The 24,168-nt window shown below is 43.2% G+C and overlaps 11 protein-coding genes across 11 annotated transcripts; 6 read left to right on the plus strand and 5 right to left on the minus strand.

The window, feature by feature from the left end:
* Window positions 1-385: 385 nt before the first annotated feature.
* On the plus strand, window positions 386-1,579 carry EAE97_002777 (uncharacterized protein; the record flags this gene model as incomplete). The annotated part of the gene is made up of 2 exons (XM_038873289.1): window positions 386-499; window positions 677-1,579. The coding sequence occupies 2 exons, from the start codon at window positions 386-388 to the stop codon at window positions 1,577-1,579; spliced, it is 1,017 nt and encodes a 338-aa protein (XP_038736495.1).
* Window positions 1,580-2,231: 652 nt separating this feature from the next.
* On the minus strand, window positions 2,232-3,509 carry EAE97_002778 (uncharacterized protein; the record flags this gene model as incomplete). Its single annotated transcript, XM_038873290.1, has 1 exon — window positions 2,232-3,509. The coding sequence occupies one exon, from the start codon at window positions 3,507-3,509 to the stop codon at window positions 2,232-2,234; it is 1,278 nt and encodes a 425-aa protein (XP_038736496.1).
* A 1,922-nt stretch (window positions 3,510-5,431) lies between these two features.
* On the plus strand, window positions 5,432-5,874 carry EAE97_002779 (uncharacterized protein; the record flags this gene model as incomplete). Its single annotated transcript, XM_038873291.1, has 2 exons — window positions 5,432-5,564; window positions 5,618-5,874. The coding sequence occupies 2 exons, from the start codon at window positions 5,432-5,434 to the stop codon at window positions 5,872-5,874; spliced, it is 390 nt and encodes a 129-aa protein (XP_038736497.1).
* A 1,079-nt stretch (window positions 5,875-6,953) lies between these two features.
* Window positions 6,954-7,553, plus strand: EAE97_002780 (uncharacterized protein; the record flags this gene model as incomplete). Its single annotated transcript, XM_038873292.1, has 1 exon — window positions 6,954-7,553. One exon carries the CDS (start codon window positions 6,954-6,956, stop codon window positions 7,551-7,553), a length of 600 nt encoding a protein of 199 aa, XP_038736498.1.
* An 892-nt stretch (window positions 7,554-8,445) lies between these two features.
* Window positions 8,446-10,118, plus strand: EAE97_002781 (uncharacterized protein). The gene is made up of 4 exons (XM_038873293.1): window positions 8,446-8,851; window positions 8,970-9,438; window positions 9,491-9,657; window positions 9,718-10,118. Exons 1-4 carry the CDS (start codon window positions 8,777-8,779, stop codon window positions 9,832-9,834), a joined length of 828 nt encoding a protein of 275 aa, XP_038736499.1. The 5' UTR covers window positions 8,446-8,776; the 3' UTR covers window positions 9,835-10,118.
* Window positions 10,119-10,438: 320 nt separating this feature from the next.
* On the plus strand, window positions 10,439-12,341 carry EAE97_002782 (uncharacterized protein). Its single transcript, XM_038873294.1, has 3 exons — window positions 10,439-10,661; window positions 10,843-11,266; window positions 11,370-12,341. Exons 1-3 carry the CDS (start codon window positions 10,596-10,598, stop codon window positions 12,134-12,136), a joined length of 1,257 nt encoding a protein of 418 aa, XP_038736500.1. The 5' UTR covers window positions 10,439-10,595; the 3' UTR covers window positions 12,137-12,341.
* Window positions 12,342-12,455: 114 nt separating this feature from the next.
* On the minus strand, window positions 12,456-13,282 carry EAE97_002783 (uncharacterized protein; the record flags this gene model as incomplete). Its single annotated transcript, XM_038873295.1, has 3 exons — window positions 12,456-12,495; window positions 12,624-12,726; window positions 13,141-13,282. 3 exons carry the CDS (start codon window positions 13,280-13,282, stop codon window positions 12,456-12,458), a joined length of 285 nt encoding a protein of 94 aa, XP_038736501.1.
* Window positions 13,283-13,610: 328 nt separating this feature from the next.
* Window positions 13,611-16,808, plus strand: EAE97_002784 (uncharacterized protein). Its single transcript, XM_038873296.1, has 4 exons — window positions 13,611-14,051; window positions 14,104-14,632; window positions 14,689-16,110; window positions 16,168-16,808. Exons 2-4 carry the CDS (start codon window positions 14,274-14,276, stop codon window positions 16,460-16,462), a joined length of 2,076 nt encoding a protein of 691 aa, XP_038736502.1. The 5' UTR covers window positions 13,611-14,051; window positions 14,104-14,273; the 3' UTR covers window positions 16,463-16,808.
* Window positions 16,809-17,050: 242 nt separating this feature from the next.
* On the minus strand, window positions 17,051-19,261 carry EAE97_002785 (uncharacterized protein; the record flags this gene model as incomplete). Its single annotated transcript, XM_038873297.1, has 3 exons — window positions 17,051-18,821; window positions 18,876-18,983; window positions 19,058-19,261. The coding sequence occupies 3 exons, from the start codon at window positions 19,259-19,261 to the stop codon at window positions 17,322-17,324; spliced, it is 1,812 nt and encodes a 603-aa protein (XP_038736503.1). The 3' UTR covers window positions 17,051-17,321.
* A 1,067-nt stretch (window positions 19,262-20,328) lies between these two features.
* Window positions 20,329-22,230, minus strand: EAE97_002786 (uncharacterized protein; the record flags this gene model as incomplete). Its single annotated transcript, XM_038873298.1, has 6 exons — window positions 20,329-20,637; window positions 20,686-20,750; window positions 20,802-20,906; window positions 21,001-21,704; window positions 21,940-21,986; window positions 22,054-22,230. 6 exons carry the CDS (start codon window positions 22,228-22,230, stop codon window positions 20,329-20,331), a joined length of 1,407 nt encoding a protein of 468 aa, XP_038736504.1.
* Window positions 22,231-22,512: 282 nt separating this feature from the next.
* EAE97_002787 (uncharacterized protein) lies at window positions 22,513-24,026 on the minus strand (the record flags this gene model as incomplete). Its single annotated transcript, XM_038873299.1, has 2 exons — window positions 22,513-22,560; window positions 22,650-24,026. 2 exons carry the CDS (start codon window positions 24,024-24,026, stop codon window positions 22,513-22,515), a joined length of 1,425 nt encoding a protein of 474 aa, XP_038736505.1.
* Window positions 24,027-24,168: the final 142 nt, after the last annotated feature.

Genomic DNA, 24,168 nt, shown 5'->3' on the forward strand with positions numbered 1-24,168 from the left:
CCGCAATATGTCCAGTTGCATTGTATATACTTGATGCTTGAGTGGATACAGTTGATCAAAATCAACTGAATTGCTTTAAAAATGACCTAACACGGCTCTCAGGGTTGTGGTTGCTAATAATCGCGTCTTACGGTATACTGTCGCCAGAATAGATGAAGAAAGATTCACTTTCCGGCCGTACAATCTATTACACCTCAATTCTTGAAAATTCTTTGAACCAACAATGTATCAACTCGCTATCAATACAACACCGTAAGTTGAGGGGGCTGTATAGCCACCATTCTTAATTCTTAAATGACACTGGAGCTTCGCACAGTTATTTTCACATCCACTTCACTTCTGTTTTTCTGACACTATCATTTCTCGCATCCATCTCGGAGACACAATGGATCATTCACCCCCAAAGAAGCGTATTTGTCTGGATTTGCATCACTATGCTATACCTATCACCTCTGAGAACTCAGATCTTGTTGTTCAACAAGAACCTATAAACTCTAAAGTACGTATTACCCTATCGTGTGACGGACAGAATGCATCACACTCCAACATAAGATCTTCGAAGCTGGAAGGGTCAGACTCATCCGAGCTTGGAGTGCGATTTGTCAATAGCTTCGCTCTTTTGCTTGTGTATTGAGTATTGTAAATTGCTTTGCACAAATCATTGACTCAATATCAGGCCCTGAAGCGACGTGAAACTCCCACAGATCAGTTTTATATGTTTCGATGGCTTCCCAAAGAACTTCAGCTCGAAATATGGAAGATGGCTGCTGCAGACATTGATGCGCAAATCATTACGATAGATACCAAAGTCCACCTTATCAATGAACAATCGCAAGTCAATCAATACCATCGAGGTCCCGCATACATTCACAGAAATAGCGTCTCCACCGACACTGAAATCACATCACTCGTGGCCTATTATCAGATTCCAAGCCTTCTCCACACCTGCGGAGATGCTAGAGAAGTAGGATTGAAATACTACCGCCCAGTATTTGGCCGCGAAATAGGCGGCGCACCTATCTACATGGCTATAGACCATCGTCGTGCTCCGGATACATTTTATTTCAACAACCTGAACGCTCTAATAATGCTCCGCTCAAGCACACGAAATTTCAACAGGGGTGTTAAAAATAATTTGGATTCTATCAAATCTGCCATAGTGTGTATGAAAGTGCACAATGGCCCTCGCAGGAACAATCGAGGTCTCCGTTGGATAACATCATCGCTTCGAGAGATCAGCACTTTATGGATTGCACGGGATGAACCGTGTATTTGTAGTCAGAAGCACACCACAATGGCATCAACAGTAAGGCAATTGCCACACTTACTAGCAGAAACCATGGTTGAGCAGCACGCTACCTTGCAACAAAAGAAGAAGCTTGAGAGTCGTGATTTTTGTATCGACGAGATCATCAGATGTGTGGAGAACCCAGGACATTCTGTTACGAACTACGGGTTTAGGATCCCGCAGGCTAGAATCACGTCGGTGGATAAGCTGAAGCAAATTTATGTGAAGTCGGTTGGGAGAGGGGCACGATCTCTTGCTACTCTCGAGCATCTTCAAAAGATGCTAAAGTAAAAGGACCTCGTGCTCTAGAAGTGGGCTATTGGTGGAGGTGAGCCAAGCGAAGCAAGGAAGAGCTGAGGAAAGGTTACCCTGGTTGATGATGATAGATTCGAACATTAGACAGTCGTATCGATAAAGTCAAATCCGTTTAGGAGAATTGTGTGAATGGCCAGCGGACAGGAGGATGAGAGAGATGTTGGGGAAGCAAGATAAATATATGGTGAAATCAGGACAAAGCATCTATATTTACAGACACTTTCGATCAGCACATCTATGCTTTTTGAATGTGACAGTGATTCACCGATTCTCAATGTTCATTTAATTGAAATCATGTTTCAATGTCCCAATTTAACTTCATCAATGAAATGATAATGTACCTAGTATTCCCATATGTGAAACCCCCTGAAAATTTATGGACCCCCTACTATAATCAAAATCCTGCTGATAATTTCACTCGTCCTTGATTCATGGGAGCTTCCGACTAAACAACACTTCTCCTACCAGAGCCTGCCCTCTATCCAAATTTAAAATGCCAATATAACCCCAAACTTCCAATGTCTAACTGACTTCACAATTATTCTCAAACACGATGCTCTGATGTGGCAAATCTCTCATCCGTATCTTTGCAATGCGAGATTCCGATCTTGGCGACTTGCTTCGTTTGTTACCGGTCTTTATAATCCTTCTTTTCAATGGATTCCGCCAGCTCCATGATGTCATGTCTCAAACAACTTGACTGGAAAGAAACATCAAGGTGTATTTTCAGCTCATCTATACTTTCAAATTCAAGGCCGCAAGAACATTTGTTATCATCAAAGTGCTCCCGCTCTACAGAAATCTCTTTTGCTATCCCAAACATTGGCCTCAAGCATTCAGAGCCTCTCAGTGAATTCCAATGTGCTTTGGCCGCATCCATTCTTGTGAAGCTCCTGCCACATCCAAGTTCTATACCTCTAGCCGTACCGAACACTTCATTTCGATTCCAACCACCACATAGAAATTTCTTAGCTTTCGCATGCGAGAGCTCATGGCGACGACAGTCTTTGTGTCTCGAGAAATCCTTTTTGCAGGTGCTACATTGATAAGGTCTCTCATTTGTATGACTCCGTTCGTGTTCACGAAGCGTGGTCCCCCTTGTGAATGTCTTGGAACAAACATTGCACCGGTGGGGATCGCCTCTCCTTCTAGCTGCCGTGGAGCTAGACACCGTCTCAGAGCCAGATTTTGTTTGAAGTGAGATCCCTTGAGGTGCGGAACATAAAGGCCGAGTATCAAATGGAGCCTTGAGAGTTGAGTTTGCGGTTTGAATTTGGGTTTCAGCATACTGAATGGCAAGCTCTGGGCCTGTTGAGCCATTTCCGTCAAGTACAGGCTTCTCGCCTATATATTGATTGATCGATGAATGTCCAGGCCTCTGAATGCTTTGTGGTAGTGCGGTGATAGTTGTACTTTGTGCAACATCATGAGGTATGGAATAGTCAACCGAGTTGCTGGACTTTTCACTGGCATTTCTCACGCCAATGTCTTCGCAGCCTTCACTGCTATCAAGAGTCAGATCTGTGATCCCAGACATCTGTAGCCCCGGCGCTTTCTTGGATCCCCGAGACTGATTGATATTCTGTGAATGTATTGACGCCGAGTTAGCGACTGCTTGGAGGGAGCTGTATTTTTTATCGAAAGCTGCGATCGCCTTTTCGGTTAACACATTCATGATGACATTGAATTCGTCCCTCATTCTTATCAGAGCATTCAAGTTAAGCCGAACATCCAAGCTATTCGGAACATTCATGCTATTCAATGTCTCCAATGCTTCCAATGTTTGGCCCAGGGGCATAAGTAATTCGTGTGTCTTGTAGCTTTTGTAACGTTCTAACAGGAACTGCGTTGCAGCAGCTTGTTCGAAAATGCTTCTCTGGTGATTCTTGGTGTTATCTTCGTCCATGATGTTCAGTTGGCTGATACGAAATCGATTTCAAATTTCTTGGAGAATTGCTTTGTTTTTATCAATTGAGACCTAGGTTCCTATACATGCATCGCCTTGGCTTTTTGAAATGCATCGCATTATGGCGGGCCGTCATGACCAGTCTGGACACAGCACATAGGAGCCAAGACGCGCTTTTTGCCTTGAATGCTCGAATGGGCTATGTTGTGTGTGATGTTGCATCATGCAGGGTACATTGAGCTGAAGTTTGTGGTCTTTGATAGGCGCTTACCTGTAACCCATGCATCCAATATTTGCATCGCCAGGATTTAGAAAACTTGCGTTTTCCACAATCGCCCGAAGCAATCGAAAAGGCGATGCAAACCTCATTGGTACCCTGAGAGCTTTCAGGATTCTAAGGTGTGTCGTCATATATCCTGTCCGTCTCTCAATTTTCAAGGAATAGGCGATGCAGCATCGTATTTCTGATGATTGGTACATCGCCCTGGTGGGTGCCCGGCTACCTTACTCGTCACTGATACATCAATTTCTAGATGATGCATGAATTTGGTATCTCGAATGTTCGAAAGTTCTTGTAACATTATCGGACCAACATACCCAGGGAATACTGCTTCGTTTCTAGAGTAAAATTAAATCTATCTAGAATGGCTTCACATTTTAGAATCAAAAAGACGGTGTTGGGATAGGGACCCAGGTAAAATTTGAATTTTAAACTCGTAAATCCGGATTACACAACGATGATTCAGGAGGAAAAGTACGATGGCGTTGTGGCTCCGTAACAATAATGAATTTAGGTATGCTGTTAGTGTTTGAAAGGTTGCGTCGTTCCTGTTTTTACGTGTGCTGTGTGAATGATGGTAGGCATGTTTGGAGTGTTGACGGGCCCTTTGAACTGCATCGCCAGCCCTCGTGTTTGCATCAATCCCCTCAATCTTAAATATCACTAGCCGAAAATCACCTTTTTCTACGACGTACCTTTTGACTTTATTTTCCTTTTCTTTTTTTCACCCTGAGCTACGGGCAGATAGCGAATCATTGATTGACATCTTCTCGGCCCCTGTCTGTAAATTGGGAAATGCATCGCCAGCCCAAACCATTAATCCACCATCTCGTGCCGCAGAGTTCCAGCCAGACCCAAACCCAGATCCTCCGCACTTCGGTATCTAGAATTCTGCCACAGTTTTAAGTCTCTTTTGACTCGCAATTCCCGTACTTCGGTATCTAGAATTTTGCCACAGTTTTAGGTCTCTTTTGACTCGCAATTTTAAAAAGCGTCGCCTTTCAAGCAGAAGTGGATTGATTATCGAGTGACCCAACATACTAAAAATGGCATCGCCTTTAATTGTTGCAATCAATTGCGTTTAGTTCAGATGAACCCTGCTCTAAGTGGCTTCTGGTTCTGCTCAAATACATGGCGACGCAAAAGTTATCAATCTTCCACAATGCTCAATCCTAACAGATAGTGGCTTTGGCCGGCGTGAATGGCGACGCAACAGTATTTTTACTCTGTCAACACACGGATGTCAATGAGTTTTATGCCTCTGCTCAAAAGGCATGGCGATGCAGTGGTATCTTCAATTTGCCAATATCTATGCTTCGACTAGGTCGAGGATCGTGGTGCATATATATTGCAGATGAAATCCTCTTTCCTTCTTACCTTTCGAATAGCATTCACAAGACATAATTTCTATACAACTCCGACTGGCAAAGCTGCAAGATCTGGTTCCAACCCCTTCACCCTCATATTTCTCTCTTGATAGACACCTCTAGATAGAAAGACTCCGTTATTTACCGCTGCTATTCGCCACACAATCGTTGTTATCCGTAGCTTCGAAAGAGCAAATCTTTCACCAGACCTGTTGAAACATCAATCGCAGCGAATACCATTTTTCCAACCGACCAGGGACCCATCCTTCCACAACATGCCACCCTTACCTATTCAGGCTACTTGGAGCCCGGATGTCATCGCAACCGTAGTATATAGAATCACCATGGTCTTCGTGAGTCTCACGTATATCTGGAGAAAATATCGACAACCGCTTAGAACAGATGATTGCAAGTACTACCAATCCCTCTATGATGTGCTTTACTAACTGCTTCACGTGCAGTGCACCAGCTTGCTGAGCTACTCGCTGCACGAACACCCACAGTCGAAGTCAAGTCCGACGAAACTTCTGAGCCCTCACCCGCCAATTCGACCGACTCGAACAATATTTTGCAAACTGTACAAGCTGTTGGGACGGTGGCTGCAATGGTATTGGGTACCACAGATTGTGATGGTACCTCGGATACTCCTACGATCAATGTTGAGCTGCAACCAATACAGAACGCGTCTTCGAATCGACGACAAGGGTTCAACAAATGAAGTAAAGATGGCTGAGATCCCCAAGAGTTTTGAGATATATGTACCGCGTGTCGTTACCGGCTTCTGAGAGGACATGTGGATGTAGTGATCAATAGTGATGCGTGTATGAAGAGGGGCTGGGTTATTTTATATGGTGATCACAAAGCTTTGAATGGCCGTCAATTATTAAACTTCTGCTTTCTTTGGTGTTATAGAACGCTGGTCACCCAAATTTACTTCTATTAGCTTTTGGTTTTCATTCTTGGTCATGTGAATATTGCAATACGATACCCGATGTAGGTGCTGAGACACAAGAGAAAAAGAATGGCAGAAACTCCAAAGTTAAAAAAAACCACATGAACACAATTACACTTATCATTCGGCTTGATACAAAACTTTTTGTAGCATTCCACGATACATTAAAACATACCATTATGCAATAACACCGAGAATTCCTTCCCAAAATGAAGATATTACCGAATTCGGACGAAGAATGATTCAATAGAGTTCAGTAATGATCTCAATGAAGCTTGGAGACACTAGCGCGAGGTCATAAGACGATGACATGGGACATGAGCATTTGTTCAGAAAAATTGTCTAGAATGAATAATTTTTTTTTACCTATAAACCTCTACAACCAGACTGAATTTATTTTTTGACATACCGGATGAAAATCATTACCTTTTTCTACTGTAATTAAATTCTTTTCCTCTCTTGACATTCACTTCCGTCCGTAGGAAAAATTAAGTCTCGCGGTATTTGCAACTTTCAACGAAGTACTTCCGGACGCGAAATACAAGAAATTTCCCTTTGAAAGAATCAACAATCCGATTTGGGACTTTATGGTTATTTCGAGAGTCACCAAAACGATTTGAAGAATCAAGACAAGAAGCTTTCGTTACAATTGATCTTCGACTATCTTTTCAAAACCCACGGCACTTGCGACATTCAATAGAGCAGTACGAGAAGCAAGACTCAGCAACCACCATACAGTTAGACTTCTGAACTCTCAAAAGAGTACAATAACAGGTATTAAGACAAAAGGTATAGTGAGAGTAAACTTATACGACGAAAGAATTTTGCTGAACAGAAACAGAAAGATGCAGCACTTGAAGCACTTTGTCGCCCTTCTCGGCGTCTTGCTCTTCCTCTCAAGCGATAATGTAGTTGAAGCTCGCCGCCACAATCGCCGACAATCTCCTTGCACCCCCTCTTCGGTCCCGGGCTCCTCTCTACCACCCTCCACCACTTCCAAGCCACCTTCCACCACTTCCAAGCCTCCTCCAGTGTCCACAACCCCCTCTACAACCTCAACCAAAACATCCGCTCCTACCTCTCCACCATCTTCTCCCGGTCCACCAAACCCACCTGTCTGCAACATGCAATCACCCGGAATTTGTCAACTTGCCACTAAATCTAACTTCCCCACTAGACCCCTCGTTCAAGATGCCTGGATCTTCAACCCATCCTGCAATGTTATCGGTGGAACAACTAACATTCCTTTGTATAAGACATTCTTTTTGGCATCGCAATTGCCTTATGGAGTTGTGATGATAGGTAATAGTCCTACAGCATCTCCAAGTTTTGATTATGCAGGCGGTCATTATGGAGTTGGTGGTACGGATGGTGGAAATCCGGGTTGGTGGTGTGCAATTGAGAAAGATGGTACCTATGATTGTTACGCACAGTTTAAGTGTTAGAACACGGTGAAGGGGTAGAATCTTTGATTTTCAAGAATAGCTGTGGCGTTTGAGACGTTAGGTGCAAATATAGGCTGGGTTGGAACAGGTTGAATTTGCTTTGGAGATGGTTTACTGAATTTGCGTATAATACTGGCCAAGGTTGCTCTTAGATGGAAGACGATAGGAAACGGAATATAAGATTGAGAACGCTATTAGGTTGACATAACAGATACCATTATTAGCATCCGTTTTCCAACAAATGCGAAAATATTCACATGGAAAGACTTCAATCATTTAGGACGTGCTTTAGTACTGACGAGAATGAACATTCCGTAGAGGACTAGCTCACTAGAGCGTCTGGAAAGCTTGACTGGTGTAGCTCAAGGCAAGATTCGTAGTGTCTACCTGAAAGCATAGGAAGGAGAGATTCCTATCGTAAATCTTCGATGCCCAAAATATCAAATAGAAAACTCGAACCCCCGAACAATCTTCGCGAGGAAAACACCGCATTTTAATCTACTCCGCGCGAAAAAGTGCGGGGACCGACTCTTACCTAAACGAAAAATGTTAGATTGCGATGATTTCTACTCTACCGGCGTACAAACCATCGCTCTCGAAGATTTTTATTAATACAACCACCTAGTAACCTTGGATACCTACCTACCTACCTAGTAGGTAACAGAAACTGTCGAACGCTTTCCCAGCCTGTCATAAAGCATATGAATTCGAAGGCGAAGGGAATAAAGCAATAATGCATTTTCTTCAAGTTACGCATTAAGTAAATCTGTACTCATTGCAATCTATTTGACATCAAGTCTTGAAAAAGATCAACGCATGAATTTATTGAATGCTAGCGAATGATTTCGTAACTGAAACTAACCTTCATTATTGCTGGTGAAGGAGTGGCTCAATGGTTTCGGGGAACGGCAACAATCCTTTCCCCCTCTTTCACCTCAGTCATCCTCCATAATCGATTTCCAAGTATTCTTATTCTACATTGTCGCATTTCAGAGTCATCTATTTGTTTTTTAAATTATTTATTTTCTTCCTTTTGGTTTGGTTGGAGAGAATCTAACGAAAGCGAACAATATCAAGGCTTATTTCGTAGTACGAGTAATCCTATCGGAAACTAGAAGATCATCGATCTTGTCTTTGTCTCTGTCGTCATAATTCCTAAGGAACCCACCGTCCAATTCACAACCCATTTATTTCTGTTGCATACTCGCCGCCCTCACGCAATCATGCCTCTACCGTTCGAAATCCAAAGGCGACGCTTTATGCGGACAGCAAACAGCAAATACATTTACGGCAGAGTCGTAAGTCTTGCGCACCTTCCATTTGATTCAGTCTCTACTTTTGTCCTTGATTGCCTAGTGATTTTAGGCCGGAACCAATTTCCACCTTTCAGATGCTAACACAAATTTGCAATCGCAGCCTCTCATCCACACAATCATCTTCATCATCGAACTCACAATGGTCGGGAGACTTACTGCAAAATTCAATAGTTACTATGCTGCCCGTCCAGTACTCACCATGATGGTGACAAACGCAGTACTGGGTGGCATAGCTGACACAGTGGCACAATCTATAACAGCAATCAGACAGTCCGCTGTGCGAAAACAAGGAGGATTAAGGAAGGATGATTCATTGGCGATAGAAATCCACGAACTCGATAGGAAAAATCCGTTCAACGATCGTGATCTTATTCCTGATTCCAAGATTCTGCCACCACCTTTTGATTTCGAGCGCTTGACTCGATTCATGGCGTATGGATTCGCGATGGCGCCTGTACAGTTTAAATGGTTCCAGTTCCTATCAAAAGCATTTCCAATCACAAAATCAAGTGCTTTTGGACCAGCAATGAAGATGGTTGCGATGGATCAATTGGTCTTCGCACCAGTCGGTATGAAATGTCCTTCGGTATCATTAGAGGCATGATAACTAAATTTTCATAGGTATCGCCAATTTCTTTATCGTCATGACCGTTGCAGAAGGTGGCGGCAAGAGAGCAGTGGCTCAAAAGCTAAGAGATATGTATCTTCCAACACTAAAGGCTAATTTTATGGTTTGGCCTTTGGTACAAATCATCAACTTCCGTCTTATGCCAATTCAGTTCCAATTGGTAGGTCTTCCCCAAAACAAAATCTTTCCTCCTAGTACTTAACGTTAACGATTTTAATAGCCATTCGTTTCGACCGTTGGTATTGCATGGACAGCTTATCTCTCCTTATCGAATGCAGCTGAAGATGCTTTGGAAGTTCGATCAGCCCCGGTATCACCAAACATCAGATTATTGTAACTCTAGACCCGAGTATCGAAAAGGAAGGAACGACGGACAACTCGGAATCAGCGGCATTGGCAAGGGGTGGAGTTCTAGGTCTATGAATTTTGGTCTGGATAGGTCACACTGGACAATATATCTACGAGTTTCATTTTCATATCTGGTTGGAATATTCAAATGGCGTTTGGCGCCTGGATTTTTGGAGGCGAATATCACGATTTCTTTATAGACCACAGATATACATATCGTATTGATTCTACATAAGTACAAATCTATTAGCAATAATCATTTTGTCTGAAATCTGGAACTATTGGCTGGCACTTGCTCCTTATTCCACCTCTCTACCCTATGTGAGCAAACAAGCTTGACGGAATACCTAGGTATATATAGAGGGCACCTTGATAGAAATCGCAAACGCCTCGCCATTCAAACATCCAAGCAGATACCAGCGTCTCAGAAAGCTTCACAGCTTGGATTTCACATTCAACCATATTCAATAGACAATGAAGTGATGGCTTAGATTCCTTGGAATCTGATACGAAGAGGTCACGGATACTCCCGACAAGCTGCCGAGGGGAGGACCCAAGAAAACCACCCCACCATGATAGAGGGGCATTCCATCAAATCTCAACTCACGTCCCTTTTGTTTTAAGCTTTTGTTTCTTCTCAACCAATTTCTAAATCAATACTACCTTTGCAATCAAAACTATAAGAAGCTCATTCCGGATCTTCTTTTATCTAGCTGTCACTCAATACTTTGACTCTATTACTATAAGAAGATGTCTCTTTCAAACAAGCTTTCTATCACTGACGTTGATGTCAAGGACAAGAGAGTTTTGATCAGAGTATGTTTACAGTTCTTACCTGTCGTTGAATCTCCATCACATAATCCTAGTGTCACACTGTATTAAGTATAAGTCATACTTTTAATGTTCAAGAATCACTGGAAGATTAAAAAGCCGCGTTCTACATACTAAAATGGCATCCAAACTAAGTCAACTAGCTAACTAACTGCCTACCCACTAGGTCGATTTCAACGTCCCTCTCGACTCCGACAAGAAAATTACCAACAACCAACGTATTGCAGGCGCAGTTCCAACCATCAAATATGCCATCGACAATGGTGCCAAAGCCGTTATCCTCATGTCTCACTTGGGACGTCCCGATGGAAAGGTCAACGCTAAATATTCTTTGAAGCCCGTCGTCCCAGAGCTCGAGAAGCTTTTGGGCGGAAAGAAGGTCGAGATGGCACCAGATTGTGTAGGAAAGGAAGTTGAGGAAATTGTCAACAAGGCAACTGGAGGACAAGTTGTGTTACTTGAGAACTTGAGATTCCACGCTGAGGAGGAGGGAAGCTCGAAGGATGCAGAGGGAAAGAAGGTCAAGGCTGATAAGGAGAGGGTGGAGGAGTTCAGAAAGGGGTTGACTGCTTTGGGAGATATTTTCATCAGTGAGTCATTTTTTTCCTCGAATTTATCGCGGATTTTGGAGTTTTGATGTCAAGCTTCATTTTGGGCATTCAAAAGAGACATAGGCTAATTAATGGCTTCAAGACGATGCTTTCGGAACTGCCCACAGAGCTCACAGCTCCATGGTCGGTGTTGATCTTCCACAAAAGGCATCTGGATTCCTCATGAAGAAGGAACTCGAGTACTTCGCCAAGGCTTTGGAGAACCCTCAACGACCATTCTTGGCCATTCTCGGAGGAGCTAAGGTTTCCGACAAGATCCAATTGATCGATAACCTCCTCGGCAAAGTCAACAAGCTCATAGTTTGTGGTGGTATGGCATTCACATTCAAGAAGACATTGGAGGGCGTTAAGATTGGTAACTCTCTTTTTGACGAAGCTGGAAGCAAGACCGTTAAGGATCTCGTCGAGAAGGCTAAGAAGAACAACGTTGAGCTTGTTCTCCCAGTTGATTACATTACCGCCGATAACTTTGCTAAGGATGCCAACACTGGCACTGCTACTGATGAGGAGGGTATCCCAGATGGATGGATGGGACTTGACTGTGGAGAAAAGAGTATCGAGCTCTACAAGAAAGCTATTGATGAGTCCAAGACCATCCTCTGGAACGGTCCACCAGGAGTCTTCGAATTTGAGGCTTTCGCCAAGGGTACCAAGGCTACTCTTGATGCTGCCGTCGATGCTGCTCAGAACGGAAAGATTGTTATTATTGGTGGTGGTGACACCGCTACTGTGGCTGCCAAGTATGGAGTTGAGAGCAAGCTTAGCCACGTTTCAACTGGTGGTGGAGCTTCTTTGGAATTGCTCGAGGGCAAAGATCTCCCAGGTGTTTCTGCTTTGTCGAGTAAGTAAATTTGGAGGTCACGCTTGTAGAATGGTTCGGTTCTGATGGGATATCAGACCGTTCAAATAAGTCCAATCTATGATTATAGGAAAATTCGTTGGATTCGGAGACAGTATATGATAGCTCGATTCACGAAGGGATATTTGGAATGACGAAATGAATAACAAAAAAACATTATTATAGAGAAATGCATATCATGATCATCTCCATTGTATGCTTATCATCTTCTAGTAATTTCTACTGTGATGTGCTGTATGTGATATAATGTCATGCCCTTGAACTCCCGATTGAATGTGTATCACCCATGGAACCAAATATTTTTCCTGCTCATCTCTTCTTGTTTGCTTCGACTTTCTTCAATTCTTCCCTATGAATCAAACATGGTTAGTATTTGGACATTGTATGTGTAGCAACAGACTGCGTGAATGGACGTGGCATAGCTGGTAGGTGTAACATAGACCGAGGAGAATCAGGGTGTGGCATGGTAATACATACTTCAACTGCGCGGAGAAATCCTCCGAAGTATCATCGTCATCCCAGCTCTCTTCCCACAAATGTGTGTTGTCGCCGGGTACTTCTGTGTCTTCTTGGCTCCAGTCTAGAGGGGTAAACATGTCAGTTCTAAATGTGTAAGTGTGAAGATATTGTTCTTGTATGATACTGGCCCTTCCTCGATGCATGGAAACGGAGAGCGTATTTGAGATACAGAAGGAGCTGGCTGTAGAATGCAGACGCATATCTCCGCAGTTTCAAATCTGTATCCCGGCAGCAGTATGCTCTGCGAGCAAGCTCGGGAAGCTAGTCTCTCCCCCCATGTCGTGCATCATCCATAGCTCATTTACCAAATCCTCAGACTTTAAGATTCATCAGACACCATAACGCAATTGTGGTCATCAATTAGGAAACCGCTTTTTACACGGCTCACTTCAGTGCTTGACTCTATTGGTAATCATCACTTGAACCGCATTCAGATCGCCGCCAATACCAAATATAGATTAAAAGACAAACCTACTCTCAACTGGGAAGTCCTCAAACTCATCATCTTCCTCTAATGTGGTAACAGGCTTTTGATCTTTCGACGCATCGGCGGATGATTTATCGGCGCTGGTGGCCTTTGTGGTTGGGGCGGCGCCAGAGGTTGGTGCTGCGGACATGATGGGTGGTTTAGATTTGGGAGGTTAAATTCGTAGGTTGAGGATGGGAGAAATGATAATGTGATATCGTATTCGTTCTGTGCGAAGGTTGAATTGTATGGGTATGGATTTGCGATGCGAAATGTGGTTTGGAGTCTTGCACTGTACAGCAGAGTGAATTCGCATAAGGCAAGCTCGCAAGAAATCCCTGGCCTGGTAGATTAGATAAGCTAAGGACCAATAAAGCTTAGTCAGTTTGTGCTCCATACCTTAAAGACCCTTGCCGCTTTGCTGTTCCGCCGCCTCTTCTAGGCCTGAGCTTTTCCAATGGATCCAACAATTACTACGTACATAGCACAGCCTCGACAATCCAGGTACTCGGAGGTACTTTAACCAGAACAAAAATGGATAGATGACGGCTGCCTCCAAGTTCACTCACAGATGGTCATAAATACGAAATGCGAAGCTTGAAAAGTAAGCTACGGAGTTAATTTTCACATTTTTGTTTCTCATCTTCTCCTTTCTTTTCGTTGAATGTGATTTGATATTGTGACTGAGATTTCAGTTGATCTGGACTATTATAAGAAGGATCTCTTTGCTTTTTCTTCCTTGACTTTTCTTCTGATTGTCTTATTACCTTGTTATACGTGTATGTGAAACTATTAACATCACCATCATCACCATACTTGCCCCAATTCACTGCCCCGCATTCTCCGAGCGCCAGGTTTTCGAACTTTCAATACATCAACGTCGTTTCACCAACAGGATTGACCATATCCGAGGCCCTCCGGTTTGACCACTTCTTGAGATTTATCTTGGACATTAATAACTGTCTTTGGCAGGATTGAATGTTAACGAACTTTATAAACCTCTTCATCTTTCCAGATACAGAACCCATGATCCCCTGGCCAGAATAACAGTCACCTAAGGTCGCGAGACCTTCACACATCATACACGAAAACAAAACCGCATATTATACACGCGCAAAAACAAATATAGTAGAACAGCCAAGATGAGCAGGTGGTTCAGATCCGCCGTAAAGGCAGCACCTACAATGGTTGGAGAAGACGAGGAACAGCATCTAAGGGATGTCGAGGCTGCGATGTTAAAATTGTTGAACGATGACATCGATGAAGCAGACAAATTATTGAAGAAAAACGATTCTTCATACCATCATTTAGGAAGAGGAATATCCGGATTCTTATCTGCGATGATGGGGGTAGAGAAAGATTTACTCAAGGAAGCTGCGGTAATCTTACTAGAAGCCGAGAATAAAAGTTGGGAGGATATGAAGAAAGCTCAGAAGGAATCCACGGCTTTCCAATCAAACATATACCCACAGGGTACAGAGTATCTGTTGTGTTATTCTGTGTAAGTATTATTTCCAATGAGATGTGGAGAATTGGTGCTGATACAATTCACGATAGGGCTCAATTGACGAGTGCGATCACTGCCGTTCTCAGCGGAAGTATCACAGAAGCAGTCAAGGGTTTTTACAAACTGAGAAAGGCGTATCTCACACTGGATGGGATATTGGAGATTGAAAACAAATACTTGGAGAAGATGGCGAGTTCGAGTTCGAGTACGACTTCACTCACTTCTAGACCTCCGAGCCGAAAGAGTACTTTGCCAGCAGTTACTGTGGATGATATTGCACATCAAACGGCAAATCTCTCTGTAGGAGACCTCGATGAAAAGATGGACGAAAACAATGCTTCATTTCCGGACGTCTCGAGACCACCTTCACCTCCCTCGGTTACGAACCCTTATGATATCGACCCGGCGCTTGCAGAAAAAGTGTTCACCAACCGTACAGATATTTTCATCCATTCTGGAGTTCGATTGTGTTGCGGCCTTTTACTTCTTGTTTTCTCTATGATCGAAAATCCAATTTTCAACAAAATATTGTACATTGTCGGATTCAAAGGAGATCGAGAGCGTGGAACCAGACTCCTATGGCAAGCGACAAGATATCAAAATTTCAACAGTGCCATTGCTGCTCTTGCTCTACTTGGATATTATAATGGATTGGTTGGATTCTGTGATATTTTACCTACCGATGCAGGAGCTGACGAAAATCTTACGGGATATCCAAAAAAGAAATGCCAGGCGCTTCTAGCTGAAATGAAAACTCGACACCCTGATTCTAGGTTGTGGAAATTGGAGGAAGCTCGCATGTTGTCTTACAACCAAGATTTGAAAGGTGCACTTGAAATTCTGGAAGAGAACTCTAAAAGTAAGATGAAACAAATTGCTATGATCAATACATTTGAGATGGCTCTCACTACCTTATTCTTCCACGAATATCAAAAGTCGGCGACGGCATGGATGAACTGCAGCGAGCAGAGTGCTTGGAGTCCAACGTTATACCACTATATGGCTGGTGCTTCATATGTCGAACTCTATCGCAATACCCGAGTCAGCGATCCTACAGCAGCTAAGATCCATAAGAAAAAAGCTACCGAATTTCTCCTGAAAGCTCCACCCCTAGCAGGCAAACAAAAAGTCATGGCTAAGCAACTACCTTTTGATATCTACATAGTAAGCAAAGTGGGTAAGTGGGAACAAAGAGCCAAAACATGGAATGCAGATCTTGTAGATGCAATTGGACCTAGTCCTTTTGTTGAAATGATATACTTCTGGAATGGAGTCAAGAAGAGTGGAAATGTTGAATTGCAGAAATGTTTAGATCTTCTCGAGGAGGATAGAATGACGTGTCCGGAGAAATGTAATGAGGATGAGGATGATAAGGCTATTCATCTTTTGCTACGTGGATGTGTGATGAGAAACATGGGGAGGTATGAGGAGGCGAGGAAGATCTTGACAGGGGGGATTGTGGATTCTGAAAGGTATTTATCTTCTTCATATCTGTGTTCATTTTGAACGCCATAACTAACATATACCAGGCATGCACGTGGTGCTCTCAGAGATGACTGGACTCTTCCTTCCGCCTACTACGAATTAGCGTGTTGCTCTTGGCATGAGAAAGATTTGTCCCCAGCGGGAGATACAGTTTCGGAAGGAAAGGTTTCCGATGGTAAATTAATAGAGTATCGGACGGAAAAAGTACTCGATTGTGAAGAGAAACTACTCAAGTTGCATAGTTGGCCACAGACTTATGTTTTTGAGGCAAGAATGAGCTTTAAGATTAGTACTAGTTTGCTTACAGTCAGACGAGAGAGGGGATTGATTGGTCTTTAAAGGAGAAATGGGAGACCGGAGGATGAGATGGGCGATAGAGACGAATAGTTGAAAATACGGGGCGGGGTCAAAAGACGTCGGATGTAGAAAGAAAAGATATCCGGTGGTTCGCGTTGGTATCTACATATAGATGGGTTGGTTTTGGCATTGGAGTTTTGGTTAGCGAGGTGGATGATTGCTGGGACTGGATAATGGAGACACGAATGATATCATTGTGATCTGAGAACGAAGAATAAGTTCTCAATGAACTTTGGGAAGAAGAATGGAAAAGAAGAAATGAGTAAAGTTAGATGTTCGTAAGATTAGACAAATTGAGAAGAAATGAAATGAGAAATAGTTTGAAAAGTACACCATTTGTTACAGTATCTCTATTGACGAACAAGATCAACAGATTCATTGTGGAAAGGGAGATATTCAATATACTCTGTGTGAAGTAGTGATGGTGGCTTATATGAGAAGATGTTACACCTGAACTTCTCCTAGATGGATGTGATTTCAAACCAACTATTGATGATAAGTGTTTCCAAAATCGCATTCTTATTCCGGGATTCTAAGAGTGACTTGAACAACACCATAATACCCTGTGAGCTGAGTAGCAATCAATATATTGATCTCATTGTGTCTTCTAAAATCTCAACTTGGTATTTTCATATACATTAAAATTTCGCCCTAAATACAAAGCCTGAAAGATGCATTTGTGCATGTCATGTAACAGGTCCAAAGAAAATCGCTTGCCAAATCCATTTAACCGATTTCCATGAGATGATCATCTCTTCCGTTCATGTCGTCATCTCATATAAATTTAATCATTCCTCGTCGCATCGGATACTGCAATGATCACCAACTTTTATCATCACCTCTAAACCTCATTACTTGGGTATTCAACACTTCCAATGGCAACAAACTCTTCCTTCAATGCTCTCACGCTGACGAATCTACCCAATAGATTCATACTTCCGGCTTTATCGTTTGTTCCACTAGCTCTTGCACCTCCAAAAGGTTGTTGTCCAACCACAGCGCCGGTACTCTTGCAGTTGACATAGAAATTACCTGCCGAATTTCTCAATGCTTCTTCCGCATATCTAATCGCGGCTCTATCGGTCGCGAAAACTGCGCCAGTAAGTCCATACTCAGATGTAGTATCAACGAGCTTGCAAACCGACTCGAAAGCTTCAGCTGGAGCCGAGGAGTCATCATAGACGTATATTGTAAGGACTGGACCGAAAAGCTCAGTAGAGAGAAGAGGGTGTCTGGGGTTGGTGGTTTGGTAGATAGTTGGATGGATATAATAACCGGTTGAGTTATCGTGCTTGCCTCCTACAAGAAGTTCGAGCTCAGTGTCGGATTTGGCGTTGTCGATGACTCCTGAGAGTTTCTTGAATGATGGTTCGTGAATGACTGGGCCGATAAAGTTCTTTGGATCCTTTGGAGATCCGATCGAAAGTTTGGATGTTTCTTCAACCAGCTTTTCCTTGAATTGAGGCCAGATGGATCTGGGAACATATGCTCTTGATGTAGCACTGCACTTCTGACCTTGGTACTCGAAAGCGCCACGAACAGTGTTGAGAGCAGCATTCTCTACATCAGCTGAAGAGTGAATAAGATGGAAGTTCTTTCCTCCAGTCTCCCCTACAATTCTTGGATATCCTTGATATCTACCCTCGGCAACGCCGTTTGCGATTGATCCATAGAGCTTTCTGAATACACTGGTACTTCCGGTGTAGTGAAGAGCAGCCAATTGCTTATGTTCCAAAACAACCTTGGTAACTTCGACGGGGTTTCCTGGCACGAATTGAATAACATTCTTAGGGAGGCCAGCCTCGAGCAAAATGTTGTACAATAACCAATTTGAAGCAATGGCGGAATCAGATGGTTTCCAAACCACAACATTTCCCATCAAAGCTGGTGCACCTGGCAAGTTACCCGCAATTGCGGTGAAATTGAATGGAGTAACAGCGTAGACGAATCCCTCCAAAGGTCTGTACTCGAGTCTATTCCAGACACCAGGTGAATGATGTTCGGGTTGTTGCGCATACAATTCTTCGGCATATTGAACGTTGAATCTGAGGAAATCTGCCAACTCTGCAGCAGAATCGATCTCAGCTTGCCAAGCATTCTTTCCTTGTCCCAGCATTGTAGCAGCCATAATTTCATATCTATATTTGCCAGAGATAAGATCTGCGGCCTTTAGGAATATAGCGGCTCGGTCTGCAAAAGGAAGAGATTCCCACTCGGGTTTTGCGGCGAGGGCAGCATCGATTGCGGAGGAAACATCGGATGGGGAGGCATTTGAATAGGTTGCAACTTTTGAGGAATGATCGGCTGGGTTGAGCTGGTTGGAGACGGAAGAGGTTTTAATCTGTAATTATTGTTAGCTTCATTTACTAGACTGTGAAAAACGACCAAGACTGACCTCTTTACCTCCGACTACCAAAGGGACTTCCAAAGGAGCCTTGCTTTCCAATCTCTCCAATGCCTTATAAAGTCCATCGCGTTGTGCGGATCCCTTAGCATAATGATGCTATATCATGCATTAGCATTCCCGTTGCTCTTCTGAAACGAAACTAGAACTTCTATTTTCTGGACAGAACTTACATTTGGCTCGTTCACCACCTTTGGAATTTTAAAGCTTGCAATTGTGGCCATGTTGCATCTATTTCCTGTACTTGATGTGATGGCGCTACCCAATGTGCTGGTGCGGGGTAGACGTATTGAAGCTTCACATTTGTAAGAAGCAATCGAAGAACAACGATTAATTGTCTGAAAGCTTCTAGAGCTTTTGATATTTCTTGCGAGCATGATTGATGAATGAAGACTTTGCGAACCAAAGAAACAAAGAAAGAAGATAAAGTATAATGAGAGGATATGCCTACCTCGAAAAGAAGAACAATCGATGTTATCACGTTTATTTGTTATATGATAAGAACATCGATGCGCCGAACAACGGACAATTATATGTTTGAAGCTCTAGCTATCAGTTCGGTTTCTTACGGCTTTAGCACAATTAGACGCTAAAAATCATCTAAATTCATAGAGGGGTGGATAAGCCCCGCAATAATCTCGACGGATAAGTCAGGAACAGAATCAATTGATGAAATAGTAGCGAATATTCTCTTTCCATAATCGGAGCAAGGAGGTGTATTGTGTTACAAAAGTTGATCTTTTTTGTTATTGTCGGCTGAATCGAATTGAATGTATTGAAAATCGAAAGTATCAAGGATATAAAGAATTATCAAAGCCGTCTTGGCCCACAATGTTTAGTGAATAACAATATTAGTGTCTCCACCGGGATGAATTCTTTGGAGTTACTCTCGAGATGCGGTATTGGTTTATTGGACAGATATATCAGACCATAACTCCCAGTACCTTTGCAAGTGCAATCAGGAGGTGTGGACTATCATTCGAACTTCTCGGCCGATGGCCATGTTTAATGATGGTCGTCCAGCAGTGCGCGGAACCCTTTCGGTTCAGATGAAGGGGCAAATTCGCGAGAGCGGAGAGGAATAAAAACATAAAAAGCACGCTTTGTACGTTACAAATCACACAAGAACCTACATTTTCTAGGTTTCAAATCTGAAGGAACGTTTGATTATCGAATCTGATCTGGAAGACTGAAACCCCCCATTAGAGCTAATTATATTCACTGAGAAGTCAATATCCACCAAGTGGCCTTCTGCCCTCCAATTCATTGTTGCGGATTGTGTGAAATAATTCTATGGCTATCATCCGATGTCAATTGACCTACGCCAGATGCTCTCACCGGTTCTCGCGATCTGCTTCGGTTATCGTTCAGAATTCGTCAACTGCTCGCAGAATTCCTCAAACTCCGGGCAGAAAGTCTGGCTCCGTGATTCGAGGATCTTTGACTATGGCGTGAAAAAAATTTGTGATCTCGCGCCGTCAATTGAAATTTCTCGACTCCAACTTAATGAATTTGAAGGTCTGAGTATATTATTTGTCGGTCTTTTGTTAATTGAGATGTGGCTAAGACTCTCCAGTTCAATATCATCGCTTAATACCCCTTTGTGGCGATGTGGAATCACCATGCTTACACCCCAGGCCACCAATATTATCAATGTCAACGGAACTGTGACAGCCCAGTAATATCCAAAGTCTTCTTGTATTATAATGGAGCCTTCAGGTGTCCAAGTGAACACTGGCATTGCAAAGATTGACTTTATTGAAAGTTAGCAACAGTGAAGTGAGGAGTACGAGTGACGCACTGCGATGAAAGTTCCGGGCAGGAAAACCATTCCTAGAATAGCGATTGTTTTCATGGCCTTTGAGTCTCATTTTGTGTCTATAGCTATGGTTTTTATGACTTCGCTATCCTTCCTACTCGCTTTTGCGAGGTCGGTTGAAGCTTTCGTCAAGAATACGGCACGACGAGCAGAGGCTTCTGCTTGGAATTGTTGAATCTTTAAACCAAAGGTAAATAGCTGGACTAGACGATGGCGGATCATTCAAGAAACTCGCGACAGATAGTAAAGCATCCATTCTCATCTGTAGATACTCAATCTTTAAAAGCATATGCTCACAGTGATCCCTCAATTCTTCAGTCGTCTGCTTCCTTTCCTGATCCAGCTCATCTAGCACTTTTGTTGCTAACAGTAATCCTCTGATACAAACTGAATTTCCAGCGACAATGTGCTCTGCTTTGCTCAATTCAGTAGTCGTACCCATGAAATCTATGTTTAATGGATCTATCAAGGAAACTTCGTTTTCATCATCTTGATTGTTGGAATTTTGTATTTTGTCGGTGTCAGCCCATCTATTGTGTTTATCAGTAGCACTTTCGATTGCGTCGATATCAACACTCGTATTGTAGAGTCTGGCATCTAATCGCTCTAGTTTATGGCGTATGAATAGCCGAGCGATACACCAAGGTTGATCAACTCCCAGATAGGAATCGACGTTGAATGGTAAAGGAACAATATCTCTGTCCTCATGCACAAGAAAAATTCCAGTGGTTATGCCAGTGCTATAGCTTTTAGTCAAGGTAAGGAGATCCCAATTGTTCATGGAAGATCCGAGCTTGAAAGTTAGGGTTGTTTCGTTTTTACAGCCTGTAGAAGTTTTGAAGGATCGAGTGATCAAACTATCGTGGATTCGGAGGAGGTTGCTTGGAATATTGAAGGACGAAGCAGATAATATCGTGGAATAGGAACATTTGCTGAAGAGCAAAGCTGGTGACCAATCGTCCGGTGATGTAGCATTTGCGTTGCTCCAGCCTTTGCCAGTGCTACACGAATTAGCCACCAGACTCAAGCAAGACTGTGCTGTCAATAGTCCCGACTGCAAAATCTTTGATTTAAGGAGTGTTCAATCATCCAAAACAGAGACAACAGCAAGATGATCTGAGAAGTGCACCTGGTAAGAAACTTCAATAATCCGTTTATATCACACCGAAGTCCGGGCAATCGAACAAGTCTTGAAAGATCTGGACAATAAAAAATTCAAATGAGAACTGTACATACAGAATGCGGACACCACTTTCAGGTTGATTACCATCGGCAGTTAGATCCTAGTGCGAGTCAGTACATAACCCTATTCGTCGCTCTCAAAGAATTTGGACTGATAAGTTAGCCAACCTTTGCCAGCCAGTGTTCTAGAGATATATCATCTTTTAATTCACCCTCCAATCTTCGAACAGGCTGAGAAGGACATTGTAGAATTTCCAAATAATTAATCTGGTTGTTGTGTGCATAGAAATAATCATAACATGGGTTGTCAATTTCTGCAACACTGTCCGGCATTTTAGGACCCATGTTACTCGATTCGTTCGAGCAAATTTTGCAGCTAAAACTCAGAGTACGAGAATTCCATGCGCGAAGAAATGACTTTTATTTGACGTCGAAACTGTAAAGGTCACAAGCGTTGAAGGAAATCTATAAGAAAGCTGACTTCACCGAGTGCAGGGGTCGGGATAAGCCTCAATCTTACAGCGCAGAATAGCATCAGCCCCCAATTCATGTGATAAGAAGCCAGCAAAAATCGGATTATAGGTCATAGTGATTTGAGCTTCGTGACAAGTCGATTTATTGCTAGCTCTAATTGGGGACATTCGAGGCTAGAAAGTGCCATAGGTCATCCGCAATCTTACATCGTTATAAGTTCATTATCTTCCATAGCAATCCAAACGACGATACCACCCTGGCATCATACCAGACTACTCACTCCTCCTTACAAACCCCGGAACAAACCACCAAGCCCCCATCATACCCCCCAGCAACCCTAAAACGACTGGTTGCAAAACTCTAGCTCCTCTCCCGTCCCCACCGTCCAAATTCGCAGCCAAAATACCAGTCACAGCTGGGAATATATTTCCACCGGCTTGAGCAATCACAAAAATTATACTCAAGGCAGGTGTAATGATTCTCGAAGGAAGAAGTAGCTTGGTATGTGTAATTGCTGCTGGGAAAAATGGTCCCAGAAGGAACCCGAGTAAACATACGATGACGATACTGCCAATTAGACTAGAGAGTCTCCAGCTAATTATCTGTAGAATAATGCATAGGAAGGAATAGAGGAGGATCATTGGCTTCTCACCGAATCGATGAGTAGGTTCGATGAGGAAGAGACGACCGAGTGCATTTCCTGCGTAGAAGAGAGTGGGAAGGTAGCCAATCGATGGGGCTTGGATTCCTGAATTGGGCGCGAGAGTAAGAAGGTAGGTCACTAGCCAACCGCCGATGGTTATGACGCTACCCAAATGAAAGAAAAAGAAAAAACTGATAATCCAGACACTCTTGTCTCTCAGCACTTCCCCGATATCTCTCCACATTGCATTTCCTCTTCTTGCATGGTCACTCTGTTCACCTGGTTCTTCACTATCCTGATCATGCCGCGTTTTGATCAATATATCTCTTGCAAAGGCCCAAGCCACCACACAAACATTCAAGCCTGCAACTCCAGCCAAAGCCCCATAACTCTCCATCCAATGCACCGGCTTGGCAGTTGCAATGCCAGTTACAGCCAATGGACCAAGCAAACACCCCACACTATACGCCGCGTGTATCACACCCAGCCACCGATGTGCCTTGTCGCCAACCTGGGCTATATAAGCATTTGCTTGAGCATCTTGGTATGCTTGACCTAGTGCCGCCAGGCCAAAGCTCACTACGAATAATGGCCATGGAGATCCCCAGATTCTTATGAATTGAGTCAAAAGTTGCAAACTTGCACCTAGAAGTAGTATCCCACCAATACCCAGACGTAGATGGGTTTGGAGAAAGGGAATACTAATTGCCGCAAATACCCAGCCGAAAAAGCAGGAGAGATATAGAAGAGCGATGGATGATGTGGAAAGTGAATATGTGTCTAATATGTAAGGGATGAGAGAACCGAGACTACCATCATTGAGACCGGCGGTGAAAAAAGCAAGGATTGATGATGTAATTCTCAGGATCAGGGCAAAATTCGATGTTGATTCAAGAGGAGATGACGATGGGTCAGATAGGGTGCAAGATGGTATGTTTTGTGATGATGATACTGCCTCTGGCCTGAGTACGGAAAGGTGGACCTCGGTAGAGAGACTTTGGTGAATGGTCTGCGCTTGGGACATGATGTAGCTACCCTTCTAGAGAGGGGCAAAAATTAAAAAAATGACAAGTGAAAACATACAACAGTGGGGATTCGCTGGTGGTCACCCACCCAACTACTAATTCACCGATCTGAAGCTTGTGTATGGCAGAGCGGACGGGATG

This window comes from Botrytis byssoidea (genome assembly GCF_014898295.1).
Source record: "Botrytis byssoidea strain MUCL 94 chromosome Unknown BBYS_004, whole genome shotgun sequence".
Lineage (NCBI taxonomy): Eukaryota > Fungi > Ascomycota > Leotiomycetes > Helotiales > Sclerotiniaceae > Botrytis > Botrytis byssoidea.